Source organism: Lacerta agilis, chromosome 2 (genome assembly GCF_009819535.1).
Source record: "Lacerta agilis isolate rLacAgi1 chromosome 2, rLacAgi1.pri, whole genome shotgun sequence".
In the NCBI taxonomy this organism is placed as follows: Eukaryota; Metazoa; Chordata; class Lepidosauria; order Squamata; family Lacertidae; genus Lacerta; species Lacerta agilis.
The window spans coordinates 35,212,697-35,237,445 of NC_046313.1; the positions used below are offsets into that span (position 1 = coordinate 35,212,697).

The window sequence follows — 24,749 nt, forward strand, 5'->3', positions numbered from 1 at the left end:
GCCAGGGAGGCTGGCGCCTGTTGTCGCGAGTCCCGGCTCCGGGTGTCCCGCCAGCTGCCTGCTGGGGCTGAAGCGAGCGGGGCAGGGAGGAGCAGCAGCAGCAGCAGCAGCGCGCGGGCGAGGAGCCGAGGGCGGGCGCGCGGGACGGGCAAGGAGGGGGTCGGGTCCGCTGCTCCTCCGCTCCTGCTGCATTGCAGCCTCCCTCCTTCCCTCCCTCCCTCCGCGTCTGGCGCGCTGCACAATGGCGGCTCCCGGCCCCGGCTCTGGCTCCGGAGGCGGCGGGTCCCAGGCGGCGCACACGACAGTCAGCAGCATGCAGGGTAAGGGAAGCGCGCCTGGGGAGGAGCGGCGGCAGCCGGGCCCGAAGCGAAGCCCGCGGAGCCTACTGTAGGCCGCGCGGCGCTTCGCTCCCTTCCAACCCTCGCCGCCCACCACACGCTCCCCGCCTGGCTGGCTGGCTGGCTGGCTGCGGGGACGGGAGGGGGCGCCCGAGCTGGACCAGGCCTCGCCGGAGACCGAGAGGCCTTGGAGGCGGAGGCCGGCTCCGGCTGCCTGGAGTTCTCGAGCGAAGCCGAGAAGAGCCGCTTTCCCGTGTGGGGCTCCGCTGGGTGGGAGGGGGGTGTGGTGTTTAGGGAGGGAGACGAGGAAAGCGGGGTGGCGGCGAAGCATCGTGTGTGTGTGAACAGGCGCTTCTGGGCGACAACACGGGTAGGGGTGCAGTTGGGGGCGGCGGCTATACGTGTGCATAGATGTACGTGTGAGGGTAAACTCGGGGCCTTCTATCTCCTCTGGAGCGGGCAGGTCTGCCCGGGGCATGTGGGCGGTTTCCGGGTGATGGGAGTAGCCACGGTTCGGGGACTCATCCCGGGGTATAAATCTGGGGAGGGTGTGGGGAGCCTAATCGCTAGGGCGTGATCGCTACTGGGAAAACAGAATTAATAAGCAAAAAATACGAGGCTGACGTCTGGCTGACTAACGAAGGTATGTGTCGGAAGAACGCATGCGTTAAGGTCGGGGTAGAGGTAGCATGTCCATGTTGCTCATGTCTGCTCAGAAGTAAGTCCTGTTGAGTTCAAGGGGATTTACTTTCCGGTCCGTGTGTACAGGATTGCAGCCTAATTGCCCTTGGGGTGGGGGGTGTAGGGGTAAACGAAAACTTGGTCTGTGTAGGCCCCATAGATTTAAAGCACCTCTCTGAGAACCTTAATTTAACCCCCACAGAGCTACAGTTCCCAGCACCTTTACAGATTACAGTCCCCATAAATTGGTGGCGTGTTTGTGTATGCTTTAAATGTATGATGTGTCTGGAGTTGATAAGTGGTTTTTCTGTAGGCATGCAGGGGGAAAGTGGTCTTGTGTTCTGAAATTGAAGTTAGACGGTGGTTTTGGTTGAATGGGGAATGCATAACAGTGAGTGCTTCTCTACTCGAATAAAGGGAATACTGTATCAGATTATTACTATGTGTGCTTGTAATTAAGGAGGATGCAGAGTGCATGAATGTGAGATGTGGATGGAAAGTGCAAGGTCCTTTTCTCAGCATCATTGCATATTGAGCAAGTGTTTTTGAGAAACAGATGTTGGCTTACCACCCCATAATTCTGATTATGCCCATAAGAAACCTCTCCATGTACCTACTAAATTTTTGGAGAGGGATACTTTGATACCTATGTACTTGGTAAAATAGTTAACAAAATAAATCTGAAAGTATATCTTAATATTTACAATGTAAACTCAACACTGTTTTTCTAACAATTCCATTTAATACATAGAAGCTAAAATTAGTGGTATATCCAGTGTAATGAGTATAGGATTAGGTATGTACTGTTGAAATAATGAATGGTGCTGTGTGACACCAGTGATGCTGTTTTAACACTTAATAATCAGTTCTCTCCTCCCACAAATGCATATGATCACTCACTGCAGTATCTTGGGACACGGTGTTCTCAGGGTTGGCATACAGCTTTTGAACCAGCTAACCTGGAAAGCCTGTTATGCCCTGCAATGTACAGGATTTTGGACATAACTGGTAGCAATTCAAGGGAATCTCTAGTAGGAGGACTGAAAGACATCTGGAGAGCTGCTGCCAGTCAAAGTAGACAATACAGAGTTAGAGGGACTGGTGGTCTGACTCAGTACAAGGCATCATCACCTGCTCATTATATGCTAGGAAGCTGCCATTGCCACTTTTCAGCACCAGCCTATGTACATGCAGCAAAATGCTCATGTTCGCAATTGTCAAATACCTGTATGTTGTTTGCCTTCTATTTCATGTTTAGAAGTGCTTCCCATATAGGGATTCTGTTGTGTTTGAAGTATCCTCAGTAGATACATACAAACACCAGAATAGTAAATGTTACTGAGCTTTACAGGTACTGCTGAGTTGGCACTGGACACTAACAACCACCTTTTTTGGGTGTGTGTGTTACAAAGTGTTCAAGGTCATATATATTGTTATATATAACTGCAAAGCTATGTAGACCTCCCTCTTAAGCTGCATTAGATGGAGTAAAGCACCAGTATAGGGAGGTGTTTGTTTTTTATTTACATCCCAAGTGTTCTTGATTAGGTAATTATATGAGAGGCAGATTGTTCATTGTACAACTCTGATGGGCCTGTAAGCATCTCACAATTTTGTTGCAATATATTATTTTTTTGTTTAGCACCTGGAAGTGCAGTACCACACTCACTGAGTTTCTGTCGGTAACCAGAAAAATGTTTGCCACATGCTGCTGGCATGTTTGGCCTAATACTTGGTTAGATCCTCAAGCAATTAGATCCTTAATAGCTCTTGTAGCAAGACACTCCCCTTATTGGGCTGTTTGTTTGCTTAGTGTTTTAGTTTGGGATCTCAAGAGTGTTGAATGGTATATAACAGGCTATTTAGCTTTACCTTTCCTTTTGTTTTTAGGCTGTAAGTATTCCTAGTATTATTCCCAAGTAACATTCTGTGTTAACATGGGAAAGATAGGAACACACTCCATACTCTTGTAGTAGGAACGGTACTATGAGCACCTAGGAGTTAACTCTCAATAATACCCCTGCATTTAGGTGTTCAGGTAAACCAGTATGTTATGATATTTGAATTTTGATTACTCACCTGGGTAGTCTTGTGGTAAAGAGTGTTTGTTCTTCTGCATATTGGAAAACAGCCCACATTGAAAGGCAGGACTTCAGGCTGGTTCCCACATTATGGTGTTAAGTAAGGGAAGTGGCTTTCGAACCACTCTTTAGCCTAAAATATTAATGCAGGATATATATTTTTAACCCTTAACTTTGGTTGTTGCAAAGTAAACGTCTATTGCAAGGGTTTGCTGAACCACTCTGTGAACATCACCTGTACTTGTGTTTTTCTAATGAATAGGCACATTTGAATCAAAGTGAGTGATCACAGCAATATGTTACAGGTGTGCATTAATAACTTAATGTAAAATGACCTTTGGTCTTGTATAGAACCAAGGGGAGGGGGGAACAGGTGGTTTTCTTCTATCCTGCCTTTGTGCCTGCTTTCAGTGTTAAAATGTAAGTATTCGTTCCTGGCAAGAAACTTACCTGGTGATTTTATTGAAACTCATCATCTAATTTGTTCAAAGGCTATAATGAATGAAAACTAGGAAATTTTCATTATTAAATCAGTATGGAAAAATCTTGTATTTGTAATTCAATCCAGTGTATCTCTTCTCACTGAGATCTACTGAGTCCAGGTGATGTGCATAGGACTGCAGCCTAAATCATTGGTCTGAGTCAGCTTCATTTCTGTGCACTTGTTTTGTAAAAAAAGGGAAAAAAAAGAAAGAAGCTGTGTTCTCATTGCTGGTTATATAACCATCTAAAAATTGTTGATATTGAATTGAAAGTGCCTTTGCTAGATTTTTTTTTATGTAGGGCCATAGTATTGTACATCATAATCTTTTCAGGTTCTCCTTGTGCTTCTTTACTGAATTAAGAAAAATGGGGTGAGCTCCCGTTGCTCGGTCCCAGCTCCTGCCAACCTAGCAGTTCAAAAGCACATCAAAGTACAAGTAGATAAATAGTTACCGCTCCGGCAGGAAGGTAAACGGCATTTCTGTGCGCTGCTCTGGTTCGCCAGAAGTGGCTTAGTCATGCTGGCCACATGACCCGGAAGCTGTACGCCGGCTCCCTCGGCCAGTAACGCGAGATGAGTGCCACAACCCCAGAGTCGAACACGACTGGACCTAATGGTCAGGGGTCCCTTTACCTTTACCTTTTTAAACTCCTTTTTACTCAAAACTTGTATCAAACTGCATTAGAAGCAGGGCTTTTTTCCAGCCAGAACTCCCCTGAACTCCCTTCCGGCACCTCTCAGGTGGGCGCCATTGCTATTATAAGACAACAAGGGAGGCGTTCATGGTGGGTTCCGGAACTTTTTCTTGAAAGATTGCACTGATTGGAAGTGTGAGTGCAAGCAGAATTTGAGAAGTTGTATTGGATACATAACCTTGTGAAAAACCTGTAGTTCTCTTCAACAAGGTATTAATAGACCAATTGGCCTGTTTAGATCCCAATTCATGCGTTGATACCGCAGTAAATAATGTGTAGCTCTCATGCACACAAGAGCTTCTTCATTTACCTGTGGCAGGGTGGCATCCCATTACATGCAAGGAGCTACCCATCACTAAGAGCTCCATATGAGCATTGGAGATCCTGTGAGTATTTAGATCAGAGCAGTAAATTGTAATTAAACACCAGAAACAGTCCTGTAATTCTTTATCCATATGCATAATTCCATTATAATAATAATAGATAAGTTCATATAAGTCATGCTGTGGAGTTGAATTTGGTACTTCTCTGTCCCAAGATTTATTCAGATGGTAAACGACATACTACAGCAGTATCTAGTTCAGTTCACTCATACCATTTCCTCTGTGTCATTTTCCACAACATAGTTTTTTGTTGCATAAATGTTGTATAAGCACCAGCATAGGAAGATTTCAGGCAAGAGCTCAAGTGGATGTTCTCACATAGGAAAAGTGGACCTTTAGTGTTACCAGCTAAAAGCATGTGAAGAGTGCATTAGCCGCCTATTGGAGTGAACTGATGTATATTGATTGATTTTGACCATATTTCTGTTCTGAATGAAGTACTTTGTTATACCACTATATTGCTTCACTTGGAAAATGTTTTTGTGCATTCCAAGGTTAAAGAGAATTTAGTGCTCGGAAAGATAATGCAATACTAGGTGCCCCCCCTCCCCATGACTCCATGGCTTGATTCTCATCCACAGCTACTTGAGATATATAATATTATATATTCCAGAAAGTCCCAACTGATTGAATGGGTAGTAAAATGGCAAATGCAGTTCAATGTAAACAAGTATAAAGTGCTGCATGTCATGACGACTAATATTAATATTAAACACATGTTCCTGGAGGCTGAGAACAGGACAGAGACCTTGCAGTCGTAGTGGATAGCTCAATGATAATACAAAATCTATGGTGTGACTGCATTTGGAATATTGTGTACAGTTCTGGATGCCTCACCTCTGAAAGAATCTTGTAGAGTTGGAGAAAGTTCAGAAAAGGGCAACCAGAGCAATCAAGGGAATCAAGTAAGTCCACTATGAGAAAAGGTTGTCATGTTTGGGACATTTTCGTTTAGAGAAAAGGCGAGTAAGAGGTGACGTTATAGAAGTTTATAAAATTATCATGGCTTGAAGAAAGAGGGAGTGTGGTGTAGTGGTTAAGAGTGGTAGACTCGTAATCTGGGGAACCGGGTTTGTGTCTCCGCTCCTCCACATGCAGCTGCTGGGTGACCTTGGGCTGGTCACACTTCTTTGAAGTCTCTCAGCCCCACTCTCCTCACAGAGTGTTTGTTGTGGGGGAGGAAGGGAAAGGAGAATGTTAGTCGCTTTGAGACTCCTTTGGGTAGTGATAAAGTGGGATATCAAATCCAAACTCCTGTTCTTCTTCTTCTTCTTCTTCTTCTTCTTCTTCTTCTTCTTCTTCTTCTTCTTCTTCTTCTTCTTCAAACATTACTACTTGTGCACATCCCGTGAAGCTGTATGTTGGAAGTATTAGGACGAATAACAGAAAATACTTCTTAATGCAGCACATAGTTAAACTAGGGAACTCACTCCCACAGGAGACAGTGATGGTCACTGACTTGGATGGCTTTAAAAAAAGGATTGGACAAAATCATGGAAGATAAGGCTATCAATGGCAACTACTGGTAGCTATGATGGCTGTGCTCTACCTCCATAGTTGGAGGCAGTAATGCATCTGAATACCAGTTGCAGGAAACCATGGGGAGTGTTGAATGCTCTTCTGCTTGGCCCCTGCTTGTGAATTTCGTTTGGCATCTGGTTGGGCATACTGTGGCTAGGATGCTGGAATAGATGCGTCATATGCCTGCTCCAGCAGGCTCTTCTTATGTTCTTAAAACTGCATGGGATTATAATTTGTAGGCAGGTTTTTCTGAAAGGCTCAGAATCATTACATGTTTCTAGACCTTATGCTTTTAGAAAATCTTGGAAACATGTAGGCATACCAGTTAAAGACTTGAAAAACCTTGTAGTGAATTGGATGTTGTATTGGTTCCCATTGGTTAATGAACACACCCTCTTTGTTCTTGGACCATGCCATCTAATACCTACCGGTATCTCTTTGCTACTATGTTTTTGTTTGCTGCTTGCCTCTGATTTTCCTTGTGCCCTCTATTTTTACATCTGACAACATTACTTCTTCAGCCCATCCAAATTTTGAAGTTAACATAAAATAAAAATAATAAGACAGTTGCTCTCTTTAATCTGTGTTTAGAATTCAGACGTGTCCTGTCCCAGAGGAAACTAGTTAGCAGAAACAAGCATTGCTCCCTTTACAGCCAGAAAGTTCTTGATTGTAATAACAGAATGGAACATTCTGAAAGGATGTGAGCCACTTTACTGAGACCATCTTGGTTACTTTCCTATTGTCCTTTGCTTTTTAGCTGATTTGGCTGGCTTTTTTCTTTCTTGCCTGAGGCTCTTGCTGAGCTTAAGTACCATATCTTCTGGATTTGTTCATTCATGGTCCTTTTCTGTGTCTCAAGAAAAGACGGCCAAACTTTAGAAAGTATAGTTTTCAGTGCTGGATAGCAAATTATCTCAAATGTTAAGCTGTATGAGTAGGCTCAACGTGCTTCCAAGCTGTTGTCAAATGCCAGAGTAGATTCTTTCATTTTGATTTGCATATGATTCCAAATCCCTTGTTTTCAACTTGCAACTGAATATTTGCATAGACTTGTTTTGGCTTCTTTCTTGAGCTAGTTATGGAAACTCAATCAGAACCAGCAACCATTTTTTTAAAACAGCTTTTTAAACTAAGTAAATTTTACTTCATAATATCGAGATTTTATCTGTTCCGGCATCTTATCAGAAAGGAACAAGTATGTTAGCACTCTGGCCTAGAGTTTTCATTATTATTTTTTCTAGATTGCATATACACCATAGCTGTCAAGTTTCTCCCTTTTTTTAAGGGAAATTCCCTTATTCCGAATAGGATTCCTCGCAAGAAAAGGGAAAAATTGACAGCTATGTATACACAGTGACAGACATTGCTTGTACTTTTCAGTCAAATATCTAGGGGTGTTACTTTTTTACTCCTATTCTTGGATAAGATGGTCCAGGATGGACTCATTTATTCTGTTTCATGTGTAAAAAGCATTGAATTTGGTACAAATTTTCCTTCAGCCAGGCTGTGGTATTTGATAGCTCAAACCTTTTGGCAATATCCAGTGAGGTTTTCACTAGCTCCGGGATTTCTGCTAGTGAAACAGAACTTACCCCTCTTCTCCCTGTGTTCCCCTCCCTGCACTCTCTCCAAATCCTCTTTGCAGGGTTGGGAGAATCCCCAGAACACATTAAGGGTGCAAAAAGGTGGGGATATTGGGAGAGAAGAGGGAGGGGAAGTTCCACTTTGCAGCCAGAAGTCCTTGCAGTAGCAAAAGTGCTTGATTAGATTCTGCTCTTTATTTCCGAGTATGTTTGTGAGGTGCCTCAAAGAGTAGAGAAGGTGGCATTTGTGTCTGATTTTTTTTAATCTTTCTAGTTTCCAAGTTGAGCTCTGTATGAATCTTACCGTAAAATAGAAAGGTAATACCATATTTTTCCGTGTATAAGATGCCCCCATGTATAAGACACCCCCTATTTGGGGGGACTCAAAATTAAGAAAACACCCCTCAGCACTACCCGTGTATAAGATGAGCCCCAATTTCAAACCTAATTAAAAAAAAAAAAACCTAGTCATATACACGGAACAACAACAACAAACTTTATTTATTTGCATAGCCCACAGGCCGTTGCATCAAAAAACAAAAAAAAACAACAACACATATTACAGATACAATACTGATAAAACCATATATAACCAATAAAATGAGCTGAATCGGGATTCGGCACAATTAAAACAAGAATAAATGAGATCTTAATTATGAGGGGGCACTGTTATTCAGCTGGCAGCCCTCAATTTCATGGCCCTCTCAACAAATCTGGCTACCTTCTCCGTTGTCTGGGTGTTCTGGTCTGCCAGGAGGAAAAACAGTATGTCCTCGGGCGAGCGGCCTGGAATGGCGAGTATGAGTGGCATGACGATCTCTTCCCTCAAGTCTTTATATAAGGGGCAAGACAGGAGTACATGTGATACAGTCTCCACATTACCGACTCCACAGGGGCAGAGTCGATTATGGAATGGTGTTTTTGAGAATCGGCCTTCAAGAACAGCGGAAGGTAGCATATCCAATCTGGCCAACGTAAAAGCTCGTCTATATTTTGGGATAGTTAAATTGGACAGGTATGCCGCCTGGGAGTCCAGGTAGGAGGGGGGAAGATGAATATACCATGCACTGAATTTCTTAATGATGGCCAGGTTATTTTGCTGTTCAATATCCTTCAGGCGCTGTTTTATGAGGCTTTTTGCCTTGAATAGGCCCATTGTGAGTAAATGCTGTGCATGCAAGCCACACGAGAGGAGTTTTTGGTGTACAGCCTTTTCCCATGAGCTTTTGTGTACATCCCGTGTGACTAGATGCAATAGCCCAGATGGATTTAGATTTAGACGGAGCCAGTAATTTAATGTTCTTTGCCAAGTCCGTGTTTCAACAGATGGAAGGCTGGCCTCAAGACGTAGAGCCGCATTTGGTGCGCATGGTGGAACGGCAAAGATCTGTCTTAGAAATTTTGATTGGACCGTTTCCAGGATGCTACACTGAATCCCCGTCCAAATTGGAGCCCCGTAGAGTAATTGTGCCAGAGGTTTTGCTTGGAATACCTCTAAGGCTGCTGGGATATACCTGCCTCCCTTTGTATAGAAAAAGCGCGACAGAATCTTAGCGCTTTGGGATGCTTTTTCACTGGCATATTTTTGATGTGCCACCCACGACCCTGTTGACTGGAAGACGATTCCCAGGTATTTGAAGACCTTGACCTGCTCTATTATTTGGTCATCCATTGCCCATCTGTGTGTTCTGTGTCTCCTAGCAAACACCATAACCTTAGTTTTCTGGCAGTTCACCACCAATTGTTCTCTCCTGCAGTAGGCCGAAAATTCCCTCATCAATCTTTTGAGGCCGATTTTAGTTCGTGAAAGGAGAACCGCGTCATCCGCGTACAGGAGCACTGAAATTGGTTTTTCAGCCAATTTGGGGGCATGGAACTCCGGGGCTGTTAGGCAGTTGATCATGTCATTGATGTATAAATTAAATAGGGCCGGGGCTAAAATGCAGCCTTGTTTGACCCCTTTGGTGGCTGTAATAGGGCCGATGAGTTGCCCATTAAGTGATGTTCTTACATAAAGCTTGGTATCTTTGTAAAGGCAATTTATCAATCCCAATAGTCTTTTATCAATGCTAGTTGCATTCAGTTTGGCCCAAAGTCTGACTCGTGAAATTGAGTCGAAGGCCGCCCTCAGGTCTATGAAGGCCGCGTATAGCACCCCACGTGTTTTTTTGACATATTTATCGATGAGGTGCGCTAAAACAAAGCAGTGGTCTATTGTCGTTCTGCCCTGTCTAAACCCGGCTTGCTCCTCTGCCAGAATTGCCTCGGATTCCACCCAGTTGATTAATTTAATGTAAAGGTGTTTGGCATATAATTTGCTGGGTATAGAGAGGAGACTGATGGGCCTATAGCTCGCTGGGTCTGACGTGGGTCCTTTCTTATAGATTGGGATGATTATCGCCTCTGCCCAGCAGTCAGGGATTATGCCTGTAGAGTCGATGTAGGAGAACATTTTTGCCAATAGGGGGGCCCACCAGCCTATATTTGCCTTCAGGAGTTCTGCAGGTATATAGTCTATGCCCGGAGCTTACACGGAAAAATACGGTATACTGTAGGGTCAGCCAAGCCCAAATCTGATGCTTTGCCAGCTATTGCAGAAAAATGTCCAGTTTAGACAGACAAAGCTGACACTGTGTTAGAAGCTATCAGCAATGCCTTAATAAAACGTTCACTGTTTATATCATACCAGATAGTTACTTCTTGGACAGAATGGCAGCATTCACACATCAGGACCCATAGTTAACGAACCATAGTTTACCTTGAACACACAGATTGTTCCCACTTAGCTCCTCCCCTTGCATCTGGCAGCAGTTAACCACAAACCCTCGCTTAGTATAGCATCTAAATTTGGGGTTGTGGTTTGTTTTAAGTCCGAACACACTATGATGTGAAGCCAAGATTTGTTCTTGGCTTCCTGGCCATGGTTTGTCTAAGTGAAACAAACCACAGCTCCCAGTTCAGACAAAATACTAATGCAGGGATTGCAGTTTGTTGCTCCCGCTTGCTATAGGAGAGGAGCAAAGTGAAAGCAGTCTGTTTTCACAATAAACTATAGTTAATGTGCAAATTGGGCCATTACGTGACAGATAGTAAAGGAATATAGGTTGGCCAATCAGTATAAGTGATGACATGCTAAATGAAAGTTCCATGATTAAAGGCAAGTTTTATCTGATTCCTTGGGGGGGGGGGGAACAGGGTGTGGCTATTAAATTCATGTCTTGCCTGTGACTTTCCTATGGTGTCTTGTTGGCCCCTACTAGAGACAGAATGCTGAACTAGGTACATCACTGGTTTGTTGCAACAAGGCCATTATGTTGTATTCAATGATTATGGCTGAGCACAGAAGGCTGCAATTTTCACCATTCACATTTATATACCTGTGAATTTTCACAAGTGCAGCTAGTATAAACCTATCCTCTCAGTTGACCATTGGGCTTCAGCTAGTTGTGTATTGAAAGAAATTAATGAATGCAGAGGGTCAAGTGCCCTATAGTTTCATGGATTACTATGTAGGCCTCAACAAGTCAATGTGTTCTCAGTTCCACTTCTGCAAGTGGCAAAATATATATACTAGTATGTTACATTAAAAAAGTCATATGTGACTTCCAGTGTTTTGTGAATGCATTATCCATAATTTTGGGGCAAACATGAGTTTTCATATTGGGCACAAAATGTAGCAACCTGAATTTCTCATGTCTCATTTAAAAATAGAATTTTTATTTTTTTTAAAAAAATGTTAAGAGAATGCTTAAGAGAAGCCTCAGAAACCAGAGAACGACTCAACAGGATTTTCAGCGGGGAGGGATATGTACTTGCTCCTCCTTACAACTAGCAAAATGGCATAAATTATGCAAAATAAGTAAAGTAGGCAAATCGGGTTTATCTGCATTATTTAGACAAGCTGGAGAAACAACATCTGTCTGTCTCTAAAAGTAAGTCAGATATAATTCTGCTGTGAATGGTGAAAACAGATAGTGATACTTGCACATGTACGGTATACCCAAAAATACAAATCTAATCTTGGGAAGCCTTCATGATGCATGTAATTATTTAACTTCGGAAAGTACATGTGGGAAACTTCCTAGCAAAATCACCATTTGTTCTTAACATTTTGTTTAAAGTTAACAACAAACTAATCCTTAACCTCTGTAGCTGACCTGATCTGGACAGCCACCTACTGATGCTTTCCTGATGTTTCGGACAGTACTGTATAGTACAACTTTGACTTTTCCAAAAGGTATTCAATATTGACAACAAAACAGATTATTGGAGTACTGTCTTTGCAACTCAGGCAGTGATTTAACCTTTTATTTGGTGTTTGAGGGTGTTTTTTTAATGAACATGAAATGTGATTTTTAAAGGTTGTGCAAATCTCTATTTTCCAGAAAATGAACTAGAACTTATCTTTTTTGCTTTAGGCTTTCAGATAAACTTCTGTGAAAAAGCACAAAGTAAGCTACATGTTTTATAGTATTCTGCTATTTTATTTTATTTTTATATCATTCTTGGTACTGGGAATGTGTCCACTGTTGATCTAACTAACCAGCCATGCATTAATACATGGGCAGAGCTTCCATTTTTCATCTTGCTACCAAATCTAATTCTGTTGATCTGTCAATAATTCTTTAGTATCTCTTATACTTCCTGGATAGTAAACTAGAGGTTGGATAGATAATTGTTCCTAAATTGTAACAAATGAAAGATTTAAGACTTGTAAAATGAAGTGGAAATATAGATATTTGGGGTTTAATGATGTCTAACCACTTAGTGAAAAAGTAATCATAGGAACTGAGAGGATTATTTCAGTAGGGGCCCAAGTCACCTTAGTGTTTCTGCTCTTGTTTTAAAGTTTGGCATGAACTGCTTTGCATTGGCCTTGGTAGCGTGACACAGTAAACCAAACTATGGCTTGCATTCACTTTGCCCCTGCTCAGTCAGTTTGGTGTAGCGGCGGTGCCAAGGTTTGGCTTAACAGGTCATCTGAAGGTGGGATTGTGCTTAAACTCTATGCTCCTTAACTGTGATGTAGTCAAGAGCAAACCTTGGCTACAGACCATGATTAAGGAGGAGATAACTTAACCATAGATTGGTGTCTGGATAATACACTAAGCCAACCTTGGCTTCATTGTTGTGTTGAGGTAAAATAATCAGGTTTGATCAAAGGGGTTGCGTTCTCTCTGGGAGCTAGCATGTTTGTGGTAAGTCATGGTTTGGCTTAGATACATGGGAATGCGACAGTTGTCAAGCCATCAATCCAGTAGTGTAATGTCTAATCTGATTGGCCCTGGCTCTCCCAAGATCTCATGGAACAGTATTTCCCACTGCTACCTGAGATCATTTGAGCGGAGATGCGGAGCTTCTAACTTTTGTCATGCAGAACTTGTCCTCTGCGACTGAATCAAGGTGTTCTACTATGGGCTCTGGTTGTAATTTAAATGACCCAGTAGTGCTTTCTGTGTACCTTCGGAATGATAACTTTTGAAAACATGACTGGATACATCATTTTGAAACTTACTTCTCTATAAAAGTCAGGAAAAATTGTCAGTCACTATCATCCGGTGTTTGGATGTTTAATGGAAGCTCTGCACAATTAATTTTTTCATTGTTTCGTTCTCTTATGGCATTCATTTTTTTTTAAATTGCTATGTTCATTATATCGTTATGATTGCCTGCCATGCTTTAGTGGGAACTTTATTGGAGACAAAAACAGCACTGCTAGCATTCCCCCCTGCCCCTTCTACTGGGTACACCTTGTATAGTTAAACACATCCGTCTTGCATTCAGGCTGCATATATTTTTCATTTTTATTTGAAGCTAATGGATATGCATATTTAATTTTGAAATGATGAAATGTTTGTAAGATGACTATTGATGCTTAGTGATTTGCTGCCTAAGGGTTCTAAAGATGATCCCTAGTAGGAGGGTGGTAATCAAGAAATGCAAAACAGTTTGTGCTCCAAATATCGCCACCAGCCATCTAGACAATCAGAAATGTAGTTTGCCTCCTATTCTAGTACTATGGTTCCTCTGGGAAATGCTATTTTGTAGTCAATTTGTAATGCATTTTTACAGCACTGTGAAGGTATATACCTAGAAGGGGTGGAAATGACAAGACAAAGTACCAGTAAACTGAAAAGATTCAAGTGGTTTCTGAGATAACTTGCATGGTGTTTTGGCACCTTGTATTTTCCTGTCACAACGACACATCTGTTGTTGTGGTAGAATGCTGTTTTATTCTCTTGCGCCTCTCGCAGATAGTGCTATCCCTATGGATGAGGAAGTGCTAGTTCTTAAAAATGAGGGCCATAAAAAATGAAGGTAAATTTTCAAACAAAGAAATAGGAGCTGTGGGGGCTTCCAGATCAGGCCCGTGGGGGCGAAGGGGAACTGTCTCTGCTGCAGCCCTGATTTAGATAAGAGGACCCATAGCTACTACTGGTAACCACAGGAGGATGGGACCCAGGTTGAGACTAGGGCAGAGGTAGGTAACCTAAGGCCTGGGGGCTGGATGCAGCCCAATCACCTTCTCAATCCAGCCTGCGGACGGTCCAGGAATCAGTGTGTTTTTACATGAGTAGAATGTGTCCTTTGATTTAAAATGCATCTCTGGGTTATTTGTGGGGCATAGAAATTCGTTCATCCCCCCCCCCAAATATAGTCTGGCCCACCACGTGGTCTGAGGGATGGTGGACTGGCCCACAGCTGAAAAAGGTTGCTGACCCCTGCACTAGGTTTAAAGCTTCCCTTCTCCATTCTGTAGTTCCAATCCAGTTTTCAGGAGTCCTTAGTTCCTATTTACTTTTTAAAAGTGAAGTGAAAACCATCCTTTCTGTTTTGTCCCTGAGTTGTGGTCCCTCCAAGCAAGATGCTTGTGCAAAACAAAAACTAATGCTTTAGCCTCCTTTTTTCCTCCGGCTTCTTATGCTCTACCTATTGCTTGAATCTTTTGTCTTATGACTTCATTCTACAGTCACCACTTCGTGCCATTAAGGACTCCTTTTTTGGGGGGAGGGGGGAGAGTAAGCAGATGGCTTCTTAAAAGATTAATGAAGTTGTCTATAGCAGTATATTTCTAGCAGAAATAATAAATGGGGACTGAGTAACTTGGGCAGCTGTGAAGGTCACAGCAGAAAAAGTAGCGTTAAAGTAGGTAGACTTCAGATTATTTGCATATTTTTATTCATAATGAGCAAAGCTTATAAAATTTGTATAAACATTGTGGCCACCAGGTCATAGTTCTTAGACATTTCAAAACTCTATGCCTCTGTTAATGCAATTTGCAGGCACTCTCTTCCTAAATAAATAGCTTTAATTAGAAATCGGTTCAAGTGATTTAAGTGGAACATAATTTCATGTAAGTATGCTTTAGGGAACATGTTCTAAAACTGGTGATATTTGTGATATTTCTGGAGGTGGCTAACAACTGAGAGTGGTTTTTAATCTTAAGGCTTAGGAATATGGTCTTTCCTTGCAAATAAATATTCCCTGTGGAAACAAATATTATCCTGGTTATTTGTATTTTATGCAGTTTTTATACCTTAAAACTAACTACGTTAAAGAGTTTTGAATCCTCAGAAGATCAGAATTGTGACACAATCTCTCAAATCAAGAGATAGTATTAAATTGCCCCAGTTGGGTGTGTGTGTGTGTGTGTGTGTGTGTGTGTGTGGAATGAAAGAAATGGAAAGCTGTGAATGGGGCAGGATGATCAGCGATTTCCTACGCAATGGAGGGTATGTTGGTGGTTCACTGGAGAAAGTATTTAGAAGCAGTCCTGCCCTGACCACCCTCATTTCTTTTCTCTGTGGACAGTATTCAACTAAATCTTGTGCTAGCACAAGGGGATTTCCCCTCGTTTCTTTCCCCCACATGCACCCCATGCTATCCCAAAATTCCTGAAGGATAGGGAAGAAACCCCAGAACAGATTTAGAAGACATGCAAGTGGAAGATGGGGAGAACATTTCATTGCACAGGGTGAAATCCTTGTGCTGACCTTAGCACTATGCTCCACTTTAACTCCACCTTAGCACTGTGTTGAATACAACTCAACACCTGCTAGATCAGTGAAGAACATAGCTCCCATTCCTGCAACTTTTTTTTAAAAAATGTTATCCTAACCAGAGAGATTATCCCAAATTTTTCCCATAGCTAGTTTTGGCAGGAGGGTTACTTTCCATTCTCCCTAAACATGTCAAAATTATTAACCCAATCTATCCATCCATCCATTCTTCCTTTCTGTAGTAGTTCTTTTCAAATGAGTTTCTAAAGAAACAAACCTCTTATTAATCTGGCAAGTCCCTGATTCACACATGATTTATAATGATGGTAGTGTCCTGGCTGGGTTTTTAAAAAACCTTTCTCCTGTCCACACACTTAAGTCTTCATGCAGCAAGAAGGTGACTAGCTACAGAATTCTGGCAAACTCGAGAGAACCAGTGACTGAGGAGGAGTTGTTAGGAATATGTTGCAAGAAGTATTTGGGGGAGAGTACCACCAGAAATAACACACAGAGAAGCCCTAGCAAATGGTACAATTAAGGCAATGTGAACACATGATGTGGACAATGCGGATGAGTGCACTAGCTCTGAAATCACTTGTTCTTTCCAGGCTTCTAAAATGTGCATGTGTCTGCATATAAGCAACCTTACGCACTTTATCCCTTTCCCTTCCATTTGCTGTAAGATGACTGAAACAGTGATGAAGGGAAGGGGTGGAGCAAGTAATGCTAGAATGCTCATCCTACTGCCCTCCCTATTATACTTAAATTGACCGGACTTTAAAACATACAGTACTTTGGACTAGAGAAGTAGTTTATTCAATTCCAAAGTAGTAACGAGAGAAGAGCTAGAAGCTAAAATGTGAGACATAGGGGCAAGACATGGAAGCTGGGGATGGTTCTGGACATCCATCACAAATTAAGGAAGAGGCTTGTCCTTTTTCATACTCCATTATGTCCTTTCCCCTTATTTGGAATCTCAAAAGGCAGACCAGGGCAGTGGTACTTGAAGTGGTGGTCCACAACAACACCACAGCCCAAGTTGGGAGGAATGTTTCAGGGACCAAATATGGTACCAGTTCCTGGCACATCAGTGGGGTGGGAAATGCTGGTCTACCACATCAGACAGTTTGAGAAACACTGGACTTGGGAATGCTTTCAGGACAGCTATTTTTCTGCTGTCTGAATACTTAGCTTTCAATACTACTCATGAAACATGAGAGTCAGAACTTGTAAGGAATTTTTGTAAAGGGGAACAGTATAGGCTGGCATTACATTAAATATTCCTGCCAACCTAGCAGTTCGAAAGCATGTCAAAGTGCAAGTAGATAAATAGGTACCGCTCCAGCAGGAAGATAAACAGCGTTTCCGTGTGCTGCTCTGGTTCAACAGAAGTGGCTCAGTCATGCTGGCCACATGATCCAGAAGCTGTCTACGGACAAACGCCGGCTCCCTCAGCCTATAGAGCGAGATGAGCACCGCAACCCCAGAGTCGTCCACGACTGGACCTAACTGTCAGGGGTACCTTTACTTTTACCTTTACATTTAATATAGAGATAGTGTTCTTCATTGTGCCTTTTGGTTGAAGATCTTTAGGTTATACTGCTGATATTTATTCCCAGCTCATCCATAACCAGGACAGCAACATGTACTATTTTTGTTAATCAATACGAGATTCTCTTAGCAAAATTCTTACACTGTGGTTTAAAAGAGGTCCTTCCTTCTCCTTCATAACAAAGTGTTTTATTGAACCATGTGCTGCTTCACAATCCAACCCTCTGGAGTAGATTTTCTGGGGGAATGAAGGAAGGCTTGAATAAAATCACCCATCTCTTTTGCCTGCTGGAGAATCCTCTAAGAAGAGCTACGCTCAAAGGATTTCTGGATTCAGGCTCTTTATCTTAGATCTATAATGCCTTATTTGTCTTTGTCATCACAAACTCCCATTTTGCACCATTGAAAACATTAATTATTGGGAAGCACATGAGGAATTGTCTGCTCAGCCCTAGAGTTGCCCTCCAAAGGGGCCAGGCAGCAGAATGTATTGATGTCCAAGTGGCATCCTTCCAAATTATTGGTCCTAAAGCTAAATTCTAAACAGAAAATGTGGGAATAGTATGCATAGAAGACAGGTATGAATATGGGTTGGTTGTGCACAGCATTCATTCTACAGTGTCTTGGCTGGACTGTCTTTTTATTGATTTAATACCACTAATCTCCATGTCTGCTGTTGAGAGGAGCAGAAATTGGTGTGTAAATCAGTGTAGTTCCCATGTTGAATGTGAATATTGAGTACGTGTACTGCATCTAACAACCAAGAAGTACCCTACAACAAGGCCTTATTCTTCAGATGTGATCATTTTTGTTTGTTTCTCCCAATTTTTCCTGGAACAGAATACAATGATGGCATTCGTGTACCAGGTTCTGGTCTTGTAACAGCATCATTGTAGTTTCTGGGGAAGACAGAAAAGGCAACCCAACTCTGACCTGCAATAACGTTATCTGTGCACTAACCTGGTGCATAATGTGTGTATACAGAATCAAGGAACTGAACCCAATGTTTATTTCATATGTACTGCTTAAATCTGTAGACATAGACCAGGTCACAAAAATCAGGTTAGACTTTTAGTAAAATAAGTATGGGGTTTTTTTTGAGTGGATTTTTTTAAAAGTAGAAGTGTTTTCTGTTTCAGGCATATCTAGAATTGCATTCAATTAGATAGGCTTCCTAGCTTTTCAGAATTAATAGGCCAATGTTGCAGGTATATATGAGTTAATCCCATTGTTCTTGCAGCATCAGAAATAGAGCCTTCATCTTCATTTAATTGTGAATCCACTTGGGAGGTATGAGGCTCTGGTGGTGTCACACAACAGTGTGATGTCAACGAAAGCTAGCAGAAATTACCTAACTAGCTTTAGACTTTGGTTCATTAATTGGGTCTTGTGGGGTTCCTCTGATTTGGGCCTTTCTGGTATTATCTGAACCACTAAGTTGCTGATACCTTCTTTCCTGTTAGCATGCAGAAAGTGGTGAGGAAGATGCACTCCTGCAGTTGCTTTTAATCTACTGTTTAGATATGTCATTGTAGTGTGGTATGGTATGATTGAGGCTTTGTGCCTTGAGCTTGTGCAAATGAAAAGTTGGAATTAGCTGCTATATATGTGTGTGTGCATTTGTGTATGAAAGAATATAAGGGTGACAGAAGAGCAAGACAGCAAAAAACAAAAACAAAAAACTTGAGGTTAAAATGCATGCCATGTTGGTTTAGTTCAATTTCTTGCTTATGTTAGACACTATTCTGAGATGCAGGGCCCAGGTGCTCAAGACCATACTGTACAATCCTATACATGTTGACTCAGAAATAATTCCCATTGAGTTCCGTAGGGTTTACTCCCAGGTAAGTGGTTATGGGATTGTAGGCTAAATCAGCAGGCAGATTTCTGAAGTGTCCAGTTGATTACTGTCCTAGATATAAATTCCATCAATTCACTTCCTTGTTAAAGTGTGTTGGTATTAACGTGTCATATGCCAATCATTCCTATGCCTTGCAAGGGGGTTGAACTAGATGGTCCTCGTGGGTCACCCTGCAATTCTAGAATTCTGTGATTTAATAACAGGAATGTTAATAAGCTGTTTTTAAAAACTTAGGTCAGTTCATCCCTTTGCTAACAAAGGAAGTGCATTATTTTTAGAAATACTCAAATTTTGCGTCAGAATTTTAATTCTGTTATTGAGTTAGACAATTTAAATTCTTTTCCTCAATGTGTTAAAATAGATCAAGTTTAATCCAAACATTATTTCCATAACCTGTCTGTCTGCACAAAACATTTATTATTGAAGTTTGCTAAGTGGAATCTGTGCTATGGTGCCTCATTAATCTCCTTTACTTCTTCTCAAACTGGGGCTTCCTGCTTCCTTGACATGAAGACTGTTGCTGTGAGGAGATAGGAGGTATGAAAAACCAGACAGTCAGTAAACGTGGGGTGGCCTTGTCACACTTCATTGCAGAATACATGGTAGTAAAATGTTTGATAGGCTCAACTTTAAGTTCAACTGCAGCTTTAACTTGCCACTTGCTATAGTTGTGAGATACAGCAATGTATTTATGCTTAGGAAACTTGCACACATTTATAGATGCTATATGTATTAGTATGTCAGCAGATTCTTCTTTTTTTAAGTTCCCCATTCCCCATTGGCTACAAAAAAGCACATGTACACTTGCTCTCTTAACACCTACTGGCATGTGCAAGTATGTCCTTACTCTCTTGCATTCACACATTCAGGCCCGCAAATACATGTGCATATGCTAGCATACTCCCATATGCACACTGATCTACACTGATCTACACATTCTTTCTCATGCCCAGAAATGTTTTCTCAGTTGCATGCAGACCTGCACATCTCCCTTCAGTAGGCAGCAACAGTATGGGCTCATTTTTGCTAGTTACTTTTGCTGGATTTTGTGACCCAGCTACATCACATAGTGGTAATTCAAGCTACAGTCAAGGCCGTGTTCCTGCCCATTTTTATTGAACCTTGTACACATCCTTATGCATGTTAGTGCTTCAGAATAATGAGGGGATATATTTTGACCCTTGACCTAGCAATATTATCAAAAATATGAATACATGGGAAATATTTTGCAGCTAGCCACCAGCATTAAAGGAAGGGGTTCTAGTAGTATAATTGTAAAAACAAGGGCATTTGTAGACCAAAGAAGCTGTTTGTCAGATGCAGACTTGCTCAGCGGCTCAATTTGGTGTTAAGTGCAGAAGCCCTCTCCAATGACTAATCTATTGATAATGCAATATTAAATGTTCATTGTTTATGTGAAATGTTTCATGTAGGGAAGAATATGTTATATTTTTGGTTCTGGTTTAATTTGGATGCTTTCAATACAGTAATATATGTTCTCTTGCCGACGAATGTTTTGTGTGTTTGTTTATCTCTCAGGTAAGCGCAGAGCACTGAAGTTGAATTTTGCAAACCCACCTTTCAAATCCACAGCGCGATTTACTTTGAACCCTGGAGTTCCTTTTCAGAATCCACACATGTGAGTATAAAGCCAGAAATTCCACCAGATGGAACCATCTTGAAGTAGGAAGTGTGACTTTCCATTGTCACACGAATTTTGTAGGCAGTTCAAAAGATAAAATTGTAGTCTGGACTGAGACGTAGGATGTTCTGTTTATGTAACATTTTCTCATGTATTTTTTGGAACTTCAAATAAGCTGTTTTACCTAAAGCCTTAAAGCAAGCTACTCCTTTGAACTGTACAAAAAAAAAGTCCTGTCATTTGCTGGTAAGTCATCTCCATATGGCAGGGGTAGCTAACCTGTGGTCCTCCAGATATTATTGGAATACAAATTCCCATAAGCCCCAGCTAGTGTGAAGAAATGTAGCCCCACGCTGCCAGCCACGGTTTAGCCACTGCTGCCTTATGGTTAATCTCATTCACGGACTGCATAAACCTATGCCTGCTGCTTTTCAAGTTTGCAAAGTTTTTATTCCTGTATTTGTTTTTAAGATATTTGTGTGAGACATCTTAGTTTTAAAATTGAGGGGATTCTTTTTTTTAGACATCTAAGAGGTGGTGAGAAGTTACTAGAACCCTGTAAGTCTCCAAGAAAGATGTTACGGACATCCTTATATACAGATTCAGTGTAAAGTGGAGTATCCAACAATTGGTTGTTTAATGCAGCAGAATGTCTCTTGAAATACAAGACTTGTGTCCTCAGATCCACCAATCTGGACTGATGGGTGACTTCTCGGGCTGTGCAGTCAGCATCTCCTTTATATTCCCTTGTGAGATTTTTGAAGTCCGACAGAGTAGAAATCCTCAGAGCTTTGTGCCTCTCATTCCTTCCTTTGGACAATTCTGCCATGTATGTGTGTCTGTATGTTGCTGCTTTGTTCATATAGCTCAGAGCTTTCTATTTCCCATGAATATATCAGTTTCATTTCCTTATTTAGAAACTCTTCCTTGTTTTGATTCTAAATCTATCCAAGTAATTATAGATGGACTTTGGAAAAGTATTCCTGTTACTTACATAGTCAGTTCTGAGAACCAGAAGATGCAGATATTTCAGTAGACATTCTTATAAGATGTCCAGTTTCTCATCCAAAAAGAAGAGAAGCCTGCAGAGTTCTGGCATCCAGCAGTACCACCATTCATAAAATGTCATATTAATTTCAGAACTTAGGACTTACTCCCCATGTTAGAATATATAAGCTAGCTGGACACAATCTTTTCACAATAACCTCATAGGTCCTTTCTCTATATAGTGGTTCTGCACAACTTTTGTCTTTCAACTTTTTCTCTTTTATAGATTTCACCTTCATAAGACCTTTATTCTTAGTAAGTTAACTCATCACCTTCTAGTGACTTTCATTAATAGTGATATTTTTCGTCCAGTGACTTTCTGAACTGGAATTTCTGTAGATAATAGCTGTTCTTGTCTGGCAGTTCTTCTTGCATCTAATAATAATATCCCTAATTTCAGGCTCATCAGGCAGCTGGTGGTATTGCTTTGAACTTGAGACTATTTTGATAAAGTAGGTTGGGCAAGGGGAGAAATAAGTTTTTTCTGCAACAGCCAGCTTCCCAAATATTGTGAATTAGGGTTTTTTCTAGACCACCCACTGTATAGATAAATACATCTTACATTTGACACTGAACATCATCAATAATCTGTTTTGAGAAGAAACTTGTTATGTAGTCTGTGAAAGGAAGCCTGTTTCTATCATAGAATTTGTGTTGGGTAGTTCTTTTGAAATAGGAAGGGCTTGTTTTATCCAATTGTCCCCCTCACCTTTACAAACTCCTCATTTAGTATTTAGACTGCAATCCTATACCTGCTTACCTAGGAACAAGCCCCACTGAAGTCAGTGGAGCTTACTTCTGAGTAGTCTTGTGTAGCATTGCACTGCAAGTGTTCAGTGGTTAAATTTTTTCTCTTATTCTCAGATTTATGAAGGTTTTCTTAGGAGCTGGTATGTTAACAAGTAAGGATCATAACATCTAAAAAAAAAATCTCATTCTTTTTGAAAATATTTTGCTAATGTGGGTTTTTCTAATATGTCATTCTTCTTCCAGACACCTTTTCTTGTGTTGGATATTTACTTTGTTAGCTGGTATGGAAGTCCATATGTGCTATGAATAAGGCAATTTGTTGTTACTGGATTAAATATTGTTTTCCAGTCATTGTAGATTGTGTTTCATTAGCTGGTTATTCTTCTTCATTCTATGAGTTGGTTGGTGTTCTTCATTCTATATAAAAGAGCAGCCTATACATAATTGTGTTGATTAGATTTTGGGGATATGGGGGATATAGTTTGTCATCCCATTCATCTAGATGGGTAATGCTGAAATTTCAGAGAGGATAGTTTCTCCTGTGGAAGCTAGGCATTTGGGCTTAGTTTTGAAGGCTTTATCCTATTTTTCTAAACAATTGAAAATGTTGGGCAATTTGCTTGATCTTTGTGTCCCTGAAGCTAATGGCAGTCCTTGGTTATACCGCTCCTTACCCACATTTAATTGCCCCTTAGGCATACTTTCTTGGTGTCAGGGAACTGTCCCCGTCTCAGCATAGGGTGGTGGAAGGGCTCTCGAGATGCTACAGAGAGCCCTGGCCCCACCTAACCAGCAGCACCCTCTCTTCCAGTGGAGGGAGCAGCGATGTCTCTAGTGGGGAGGGGCATGCAGCTCAGAGGCTTGAGAGCAGAGGATCTGGGGATGTTGGAGAGACCTTGAAACCCCCTTGCTCAGCGGGCGAGGAGGGAGACATGCCATTTCCGTTGTCCCAAGTGCGCAGAGGGTTGAAGCGCAAGGAGGGGAGGGGGAGTTTTTGGATACCGAAACTCTTATGTTGGGGTCCCAGCCGGAAGGGGCCACTCCTGGATACTGCTAGCAACTGATACGGTCATGTTTTTCAGCACTCTGCACTGTAAATAGTTTGCACAATAAAACTATTAAAAGACAGTTCAGACTCTTACCTGCTTACTTGTGAGCAACCCAACGCAGATGTCAGGGTCGAGTCAGATGAGGAGGAGTGGTGGCAAGCCCCCCCCCCCCGACAAGGCAGCACCCACAGAGAAATCTGAGGAATTCATACCTGGGGAAGACTGGTGGCGGCACTCCTCAGAAGAAGAGGAATTTGACATGGAGGAGGAGGAAGACCAGAGCTGGAGGAAGAAGTTGAGCCAGAAGCAGGTCCCAGTCAGGAGGAGAACCAGCCGATCCCCTCTCCTCCTCCCTTCTCAGCTGTAGAACGCTGGGCTGAGAAGCGAGGGCGGCAATTAGAGACAGCTGTAGCTCATTAGAAGCGTGGGAGTGAACCGGCTTCTTAGGGAAGCTGGCTGACCCATTCTGCAGCGTCTGCAACTGCTGTGCTGAGCGTGTGGTTGCTTTTGCTCATCCTGTTCCTGTGTTCCTGGCTTGTTCCTGACTCCTGGCTTGTTCCTGACTGACTTGGACTGTTCCTGACTTCGGCTTCTCCTGACCCCGGTACTGATGCCTCACCACGGCTGGCTTCTGACCTGGACTGTTTGACCTTGGCTATCTTACTATGGTGCGCTTCAGCACGCCAACTTGTTGGTGCCCTAACAGCAGACCTGACAGTTGGGTTCACAGGTTGTGTTCAGGGGCTTCAGTGATGGAATTTTCAGATAAGAAATTGCAGCTTTTATTACAGGCAGGTTGAGGAAAGGAATGTATCTTCTTTAAAGCTCTGCATTCCAAGATTTTCTCTGTCTATAATTCAACTGCCCCCCCAAAAAACAGCTATGGGAGAGATTTCCAAAATACATTGTTCAGGTGAAAAGTGGCTTCAGAAGGGGATAAATATACTTGGTGATAAGTATCATTGTGTGCTTGCAAACTTCTCTGTTTATAAGGAAGAACTGGTTTTAGCATAATGCTAGCTTTCTTTCCGTAGAATTTATGGTTGGCTACTTTATTCAAGGTGAAGCTGCCTGGTTTGT

At 41.8% G+C, this 24,749-nt stretch overlaps 1 protein-coding gene across 9 annotated transcripts in view; it reads left to right on the forward strand.

Annotated features, from left to right (window-relative positions):
• Window positions 1-203: 203 nt before the first annotated feature.
• Window positions 204-24,749, forward strand: part of MAP2K4 (mitogen-activated protein kinase kinase 4) — a 47,492-nt gene continuing 22,946 nt past the window's right edge. For 2 of the 9 annotated variants that reach the window (XM_033139495.1, XM_033139500.1), the window contains exons 1-4: window positions 204-320; window positions 12,188-12,220; window positions 19,695-19,718; window positions 20,721-20,820. In XM_033139495.1, the coding sequence (XP_032995386.1) occupies window positions 242-320; window positions 12,188-12,220; window positions 19,695-19,718; window positions 20,721-20,820 (236 nt within the window). In that variant the 5' untranslated portion in view covers window positions 204-241. Of the gene's footprint in view, window positions 321-12,187; window positions 12,221-13,943; window positions 14,088-19,694; window positions 19,719-20,720; window positions 20,821-24,749 lie in introns of those variants that run through there. The other 7 variants (XM_033139496.1, XM_033139501.1, XM_033139497.1 and 4 more) reach the window with 4 other exon arrangements.